This window comes from Gavialis gangeticus, unplaced genomic scaffold (genome assembly GCF_001723915.1).
Source record: "Gavialis gangeticus isolate Ggan-Ray unplaced genomic scaffold, GavGan_comp1, whole genome shotgun sequence".
Classification (NCBI taxonomy): domain Eukaryota; kingdom Metazoa; phylum Chordata; order Crocodylia; family Gavialidae; genus Gavialis; species Gavialis gangeticus.
In genome coordinates, this window is record NW_017729029.1 from 10,017,987 (window position 1) to 10,026,846 (window position 8,860).

Below are 8,860 nucleotides of genomic sequence, written 5' to 3' on the forward strand. Positions count from 1 at the left end.
CTACCAAGAACATTTCTGATGTTCGTGAATTATCCTGTAATAAGGGACGTGGGGTTAGAATACTTTTGACTGACTAGACTATTTTTACATGCTTTGGTTTTAATCTTGGCATGTGTTTGGTTTGACCCTCCTTCTGGAGTCCAAACATTTTCCCAAAATATTTTTGGGATTTTTTCCTTTCTCCTTATGGGGGTCCCTGGAGACGAAGGTGCGACAGAGTCCCATCTCCCCCCCCCCCAACAAAATGCAGCTATTTCCTGAGGTGTCCTGTTGGTAGCAGGTGTTGGATCTCTCTGATACTGTCAGACTGTCCTTGTGCTGTTTTAACCCCTTAGTGAAGGGAAGGGCCAGGCTGCTGTGCACTGAGTATCACTTGCTGCCAAGCTGTGTGGTGGCTTTGTGTAATCTTTAATTTGTCTCCCTTTTTCCCCTGTCCAGTGCTAGGGAGGTGTGTGCATGGCGTATGCAGAAGGTGGCCACTAGGAATTTAAGCAGAAAAAGGTTGTGATTTTTATTTACTTTTTATATATATAAAAAAAATTAAACTATTTTTCATCACATGCTCTCTGCTCTTCTGGCTGCTTGGCATTGGGTGACAGGCTCAGTCAGGCACTGAGCCATGATCTATTGCTAGAGAATGAAGCCTGCCCATCCATCTCAGGAGCAGCTGCAGAGGAACCCAGGGCTGTTAGTTTCTTGCCTATGGGCTCTGCCTCCAAGGAAGAGGATAGTGCTGCTAGGGGGAACAGTGTTCAGGTAGCACACTGAAACCAAAAGCCAGTGCTGAATCTGTCTAGAACTCCTTGTTGGCTTTGCCTTTTTTCTCATTACTGCCTGAAAGCCTGCACTGTGAGGTAGGTGGTGATCTTATAGGTATTGTCACTCCAAATATATCTTACCTTGGGATGGAGAGCACTAGATTAGTGCAAGGCCAGGATACTGCTCTTTTCTCAGAGGGGCAGTGCTCAGTGCAGCCGGAGGGACAAGTGCTGAGTGGTCCTAAAAGTTTTCTGGTGGTAGGAGGTGCCCAGTCACTTCTGCCTGATGACAGTTCCTCTGTTTCCCAGGGGAGTGACTGAATCAGTGAAGGGGAATGTCCTCAGCAGTTCTGCACACCCGTGCTGAGACCATGAACCAAAAAGCATATTCAGCACAAACTGTGAAGCTCCAGTCATGGCAAGGTTTCAACACACTTTTATTGCTACTCTGTTTCCCTGCAGTGGCCTAGAACAAAGTCCCTATTGCACATCATGAGTTGTTTTTGGCATCCTTGAAAAATTGCACTGGAGTTTATACCCATTCTTCTTCTGCTGAATGCACAGAAGACTCCTTACCTAGATGCTATGGAACTACTGCAACACATGAGCCCCTGGTCCTATCTCTGGGGCTTAAGGACAGATCACAAACCCAATGAAATTGATGAAGGAGAGGGATCACTCTGTGGCTGGCTGGCTACCTGTGTAAGCACCAGGCACCTCACAGGTGGAAGTTGTGGGTAACATTTGCACATAGTGGGAGCTGGAGAACATCAGTTTCTAGTGCATGCAATGAGATACACAGTAGTACTGGCTGAATCTAATATACCAGTCTAATTGTTTCTTCCCTGTATGGTCTGTGGGGTTATTTACCCTAACCATTGCTGAGTCTCTGAGGACAGCTGATAAGAGTCAGAATCTAGTAGCAGAGATGAAACCACAGTTGCACAAGTTATGCCAGAAAATTAAGAACTTCCACTGCTAAAGTATGGAGCAGCCCAAGGGTGTTGAATTCCCACCCCCACAACAGCCTCTACCTGTGCCAGTGAAAGAAATCCTTAAAATACAAGCTGATGTAGCCCAGAAAAAATACTGGCTAGACATATGAATTGCTTTTATGGCTACATTAAGCTTCATGATGCTGAAACTTAATGAATACAGGGGCTAATGCTGGTATTCACTGTGAGCTAAAGGTTGAAGAAAGTAGCAGAGATGGGGCTGGAAGTGCCCCTACCTTCTTACCTCTCAGCTCTGGTAATGAATAGTTACTTTTTATCAGTAGTTGGTTACTACATGATGGCTTCCCTGTGCAACCAGTAGGAGTTGTGTTGTGAATTAAAGATTCTGTCTGGCTCTAGCAATGGCTAGACCAGGGCTTAAATCTAATGATTCCCTCTCCCAACTGAATTTGACAGCCTCCCCCCCCCCCCCAAGCTAATTCTCTGAGCTTGCTGCACTCCTACCCTGTGTCAGATAGACCAGTTTAGGCTGTATTCATAAAACAGAAGGAGCAGGGAAGGCTGTGCAGGTGAGGTGGCTTCCCTCACTCCATGCTGAAGGATGGGTTCTAGGAAGGCTGCCTGGGTGAGAAGACATCTCAGTAAACCCATGAGACAGGAACCCACTGGGGTGAACTGCAGGCCTGGTTAAAGGCTTCCTCCAACAGCCTGAGGCTCTCATCCACACCATTGTTGACCAGCGACAGGTCGAAGTAATGTGCATAGCGGCTGCGGATGGTCTCCGATTCCTTCCGTAGCTGTTGCAAGGCTTCTGACTGCAAAAGAGTGTAAAGTCCATAAAGTGGAACTGCAGGGTGGGGGAAGTTTCCCAGAAGGGACCTGCACCCCAGGCCAAGGAGCCTTGTGCTTTCCCCACAATGACGACAGGGCTGGCCTGTTCCCCTGACAAAAGTCCATCCAGCTACCTCCTCATGCAGTAGCAAATACTGGCTTCATCCTAATATACAAGTCAGTCAAGTGCTCTCTGTCAACTTGCCTCAGTGGCTTTTGTTCAGGGCTACTGAGCTTTGCCCAGTGAGGCATGTTCTAAATGCTGCTGCTGTGTGGACCAAAGCAGTGGAGCCTTAGTGCTGCAGGTGCTTCCTAGAGCTTACAGGTGGCAACCTGTATGCAGAACATTCCCAGGCTGTGAGACAAGGCTGTTTTGCATGTCTCATGATGAGGCACAGTCACCCACGGGAGGCTCTGGGGTGGAAGAGGCTTGTCATGGCAGCACTTGGTACATACGACCCAACCACATGGGACTGTGAGCGCCGAGGAAGCCGCCACCAGAAAGCTGCAATTGTCACAGCACAGTGGGACATTCCATCTACAGTCTGACATTTGTGACCAGCCAGGCATTGTGACATGAGCTCCACACACAGGAGAAGAAATCTTTCAGGTTCCTGCACTTGACAACAGCTACTTGCAGGACTGTATTATCCTGAAGCAAGTGTCCACAGAGCAATGATACCCTCCTACCAAGACAACTCTGCTGGCAGGTTCTGTGCTGTGAACGAAGCCCAGCCCTGCCTCCCTGAGATCAGTCGTTCTGATTCGACTCTGAATCCATCCATGCTGGGGGAGCTCAGTGGAGTCCCTTCCCTATCCACCTTCTGTCTTGCCTATTGAGACCCTGTCTGCACCACACAATGCTGCCAGCAGAGGGGTGGGCAAAGATCCTGTCCTGTAACCAGCAGAGCTGAGCAGCTGCTGTTCGGTGGAACTAGTGGAAATACGGCAGCACAAAAGCTCATACCACAGGGGTGGGCAAAATGCAGCCTGCGGGCCAGATGTGGCCCACCAGGCCATTCCATCTGGCCTGCAGGACCCCTAAAAAATTCAGAAAATTAATATTTATCTGCCCCTGGCTGCCTGTCATGCACCCCTCAATGGCTTGCCAAACCTCAGTAAGTGGCCCTCTGCCCAAAATAATTGCCCGCCCCTGTCATACCAGCTGTGGGAGGTCTCTGCTGAGGGCTTAGGTGCTGCAGCTCAAGCAGAAGCCACAGTTTCAGGTAGTCCAACTTGAGCACAGCCAGGCAGGGTCAGCATGCTGCAGGGATGCCTCCCCCAAGGATGCACCCCCTGCTGCATGGTAGCATGAGAGGCAACTGCCAGGAACCACAGGCCATATATTAACTGCTCAGTTGGACAGGCCTGGTGTAGACAGAGCCTACACTGCAGACTGCAAGGTCTTTGAGGCAGGGACAGTAATGCAAGCATAAGCAGGACCCAGCCCATCACAGCCCTTGAAGCTGGTACAGCAGTGCTGTAATGCAACACAGCTGAGGGATGTTCAGACCCTCCCCAGCTGGCTCCTATTATTGTAAGTGTGAGCTCTCTGCTTATTTAAATGAGGAAAACCAGGTTCTTTGCTGTTTGCTGCTGTCCTGCATCCTGCACAGCTAATGGAGCTTGAAATGAATATGGTTCTTCCTTTTGTTTACTACCAGCAGGAGCAGGAGCTCAGCTCTGGGCAACTGAGAATTGCTGCAGGTTGAACCAATCCCTTTGCTGTGCAGCAAACAACAGATTGTTGGCTGGAGGGATCATCACTGCTTTCCATTATCTGAGTTCCTTGTGGTCACATTTCAGCTCTGTTCTGTTCTTTTCAGTAAGCTGTTACCTGAACTGCAGCAGCTGGCTATATATAGCACATGCTTCAGCACCCTCCGTCCTGCCCACTGCGGCAGGCACAAACTCCTGGCAGCAGGATCTCCACCATTTGTACAGGCACCAGCGCACAGAGGAGGAGCGGCCTGGCTGCCCCATGGATTTTTCAGCTTGGTCCTTATGTAACACACTGCACTCTGAGGCCCTTCTGCTAACAAATCAGATTGCAGGCAGTTTGAGTGGAAGGCTGCTTAAGTCTTTTCCTACTATGATATTCTCCGAGAACAGCAGGCGCCCTAATCTTAGCAAATCCACAGCCGCAGGCTGATTGACAGAGCCAGCCCTGGCCACGAGTATGCAAACCAGCCTGACTCAGGCTGGAGCATCCTCAGGGCCAGGCAGAGCTTGATTCCACATTGGCTGTTTTACCTTCTCTCCTAGTTTTGATTTCCAGCTGTACGTTGCATGTTAGGTCTGTCCTGACACTGCCACTGAGGCACCTGGCAGTCAGCCAAGGCACTGGCTTGTACTGGTACCGCTAGAGAACCAACTCAAAGAAGCACAGTGTGATATGAACTGCCCCATGGGAGCCACAGAGCTCCCTGGGCCAGGCGCTTTATAAAACACTGCTTCCCTCCAAATTCAAGGAGGATAAACTTAATTAGCCAGATCATTTGCTCTTTGCATATTTGAGACTAGTTAACAGGCCTCCTCCAAGCAGCACTGCCTCAGCAAGCTTCATTTCAATGCTCAGCAGAGCCCCAGACTGCAGTGGCAGAGACCAGAGAAAATGACACTTCCCTGCTTTGCTCTCACTGCCATGGAGCATCTCTTGAGAGTGGAAAGCTCTGCAGTAGTGGGTATTTCTGAAGTGAGTTATCGTGCCTGGATAATCCTGCAAGATTTGTAGGACGGGGCTTGACAGCATGCATGGGTAACAGTGCTCCTAGGTTGGCATCTTAGGCCAAGGCTGTCCATCTTCTAAGCCTCTGGGGGCCAAATGCCCACCACGATGCAATAGTGGGAGCTGTACCAGGGTGAGCCTTAGGCTGCCCAGCCTGCATACCACGTGCATACTCCTGCCACTGCTGTGCTGCACACCCATCACTCCCCTTCCCCCAGACCATCCACCGATACAGCTTACCCTCACTGCACTGCCATGCTACCCCAAGGTATGGGCAAGGAGCAAAACTCAGTGGGGGGAAGGGGATGTCAGAGAGCCCAGCTGCTGTTGCATCTAGAGCAATGGAGGGAGAGGCAATGGGGCAGAAGCCCAGAATGGAGCAGAAGCCCCTGCCCACAGGTCACCAGTTGAACAGCACTGCTGTAGGCTATTGTCCCCTGTATTGGAAGCTAGTGGCTTGGGTACGGAGCTGGCAGGGAAGGTGAATGGGGCTCTTGCTGAGAAGCTACACAAGACGCACAGCTCCTGAGGGCCAAGTGTCACCTGCTGCAACCCTGCTTCTCCTTCAGCTGCCTCATAGCCTGCTCTTCCAGCCCAGAGGCACCCCCACCCCCCTGCAGGACCTACAATGGGAGGGAACAGAGCAGCAAGGGGCAGGGAAAATGGCTGTTCCCCCCCAATGAGCTGATGCTGGCACTGAGGGACCTTGGGCCTTCTCTGTTCCTAGAGCTTTGGTACCACATGCAGCTGGAAGCAGTCATCTGCCAGGCCCCAGCAAGAAAACCTACATGCTTGAAGGAGGAACTAAAACCCAAGGCTTTCTGCAGTGGCCTGAGCAGACAGAATACCACAGAGATGCTGTACCCCACCAGCCAGCCTGCCCTGCACTGGCCTGTGGCTTGTGGCCTGTCAACTGGATTGAATTTGATGGGATGTAAAAATAAGCCCACCCCTCTGGTTGAGAAAAATCAGACCCAATCCCCAAGAAAGGCGCAAGAGCCACTAGCTGAGTGAGGAGAGAACCAGCCCCTCTGGTCTTGCCACCACAGACAGAGGGGAGGTCTCCCAGCACCAAACAGCCACTGCTCACCTGGTCGGCCTTGTCTGTTGGAGCGATGAAAACAATGAATGGGGAAAGCTCTGCAGTGCGGATGATCTTCAGCGTCTGCAGCACAGAGAGGGAAAAGAAACAGGCTACTCAGTGGAGGAGTACCGCTGCCTGGAGCAGAGAGCACCACACGCTGACTACCAGAGCCCCACCACCTCTTTCACCCTCCCCAGGTGCTCTGCTGCAGCCTCCCAGAAGAGGAGTCAGATGGCCATGGTGACCAAACCACCCCTACGGATGGGTCCCTCCAGGTCAAAGGGGAGGCATCTGGGTGAGGCTGTAGGCAACTTGCACTACTGGAGTAGATGTCTGGGCCCCAGAGCAGTATGGCTGGCACCTCTGGCTAAGTATAAACTCACTCAAAAGTCCTTAGCTAGGGCTGCACCAATGGGAAGCCTCCTATGAGCGCTGGCTGTGCCAGGTCACAGAAACAGGCATCCTGCTTGCCATCTTCCTTGGGTGACCATGTGAAACAGTGGCACCTTGTAGCAGTGCACTACTTCTGGGTGAGCAGCACCTGGGTGGGGAGTTCTTAGCTGTCACTATCCTTTCTTGCTCTAAAGAAAAATTTTCAGGAACCAGAAGCACTGAACTGCTGTCATTGTTCAAGGAGGGAAGGCCAACTTTGCCTTTGGTTCAAACTGCGTTTCCCCCCCGTGTATCCCCCCCAACACCCAAGAACCCTTCTCCCCTTCTCTTCCCACCACCCCATGGTGGCCAGAATGGCTCCCACTCAGGTATTTCTCATTCAGTGCCACCAATGCGAGGCATGGCTTCTCCTGTCCTAGTTGTACTCTGCCAGGCTGCTCCAGGTGTGGACACCATGGGGCTATCTGATCATAGGAAAGTAGGGCTGGAAGGGAACACACAAGCTCATCTAGTACAGTCCTCTGCTCATGACAGGATTGTCCCTGACTAAATCAGCCCAGCTGAGTGTCTATCCAATCTCCTCTTGACATTTTGCAGGAATAGAGATCCCACAACTTCTCTAGGTAGTCTGTTCCAATGCTTGATCACCCTCATGGTCAGAAAGTTCCTCCTAATCTCCAGCCCAAATTCTCTTTGCTAAAGCTTGAGACTGCTGCTCCCAGTCCTGTCCTTACAGCCACAGAGAAAAACCCATCTCCATCCTCTCTAATTACCCTCCAGGTATTATATGCCAATGGCTGGCCCCCTTGCCATCTACCTTTATGACCCCCTTCTGAGGCAGGAGCTCCACAAACTACACATGCAGCAGGGAGATAAGCAAGTTGTCAGCAATGACTTTGAGGGACAGGTCCAGCAAGGGAGCACATGTTGGCTTTACAGAATCACAGAAAGGCAAGGCAGGAAGAGACCCCATATGATATCATCCAGTGATGTCTTGTAGTAAGACAGCGTCAGGTACTTAGGCCATCCTTATCTTCCCCTTAAATCCTCAAGTGCAGGAGATCCCATACCCCTGCTAGGTAGCCTTAAGAAGCTCCAGGGCTTCACTGCCCTCATCTTTATCTGTTCACCCAAGGGACTATGAGGATCTGTGACTGAGGGGGGCATGGGAGCAGCTTTCAAAAATATTTGAAAGGCTGCCATACAGAAAGACTGTTCTTCCTGTTACAGAAGGCAGGGCATGAGGCATTGGGTTCAAGCTGCAGCAATGCAGATGTAAGAACAAGACAGCAGAACCAGTTGCCCTGGGAAGCTATAGAGTGTCCCCCTTCAGGAGGATTTTAAGAGGAGGCTGGAGAAGAGGCTTCTGTCTGGGTTAGTTTAGGAGCAGAGAAACTTGCATCAATGCAGGGGCTGGACTAGGTGATCCAAGGTCCCTTCCAACCTGAGGATTTTCTATTTGCCTCCTCCTGGAAGTGCGTCTCCAGCACTCCGCTCTTCCAACCAAGCACTCCACCCTTTCACTGCCTCGCCTTCTGACACACCTCCTCCACAGCTTAAGGGACTGCAGTTTGCAGACTTCCCCCCTGCCAAGATCAATCCCCGAGTGACAGGCACACACCGTTCTTCCTGCCTGCGTCAGGCAAGTGTGGGGGGTGCGGTTGGTACTCGGCTGAATCCTCCTTTGCACTCACAAATAACTGCAGTCACAAGTGCTGGTGCAGAGGAAGGTGTGTGCAAAGTTGCAGCCACAAAATTAAAGGTGATCCCCACCTCACCCCTCACCTGAGGCTCAATGTCCAGGATGGCAATTTTATCCTGTTGGTGGATCTTATGCACAGTTTCAAATTTGGTGCCAAACATGTTTCCTTGGTAACTGCCAAACTCCAGAAACTCATTGGCCGAAATGTCCTTGGTCATCTCCTCTGTGGAGACAAAGTGATAGTTCTTCCCTTCCACCTCATTCTTCTTCTGGGGGCGAGTGGTGTCTGGAAGAGAAGAGAGTTGGTGAGTGACCTGTGCCCCTGGGGAGGGTGGAGGACCCCTCTCTCAGAACCAAAGGGTCCAACCACCCTTGGAACCAATGCAACCAGACAGCACGAAGGACATG

The 8,860-nt window shown here is 51.1% G+C and overlaps 1 protein-coding gene across 1 annotated transcript in view; it reads right to left on the reverse strand.

Annotated features, from left to right (window-relative positions):
• Positions 1-1,178: 1,178 nt before the first annotated feature.
• The window catches only part of MPP1 (membrane palmitoylated protein 1), a 62,127-nt gene continuing 54,445 nt past the window's right edge, over positions 1,179-8,860 (reverse strand). The window contains exons 10-12 of the mRNA XM_019521222.1: positions 8,536-8,738; positions 6,364-6,438; positions 1,179-2,529 (exon numbers count right to left, since the gene is read on the reverse strand). Of these exons, the coding sequence (XP_019376767.1) occupies positions 2,353-2,529; positions 6,364-6,438; positions 8,536-8,738 (455 nt within the window). The 3' untranslated portion in view covers positions 1,179-2,352. The remainder of the gene's footprint in view (positions 2,530-6,363; positions 6,439-8,535; positions 8,739-8,860) is intronic.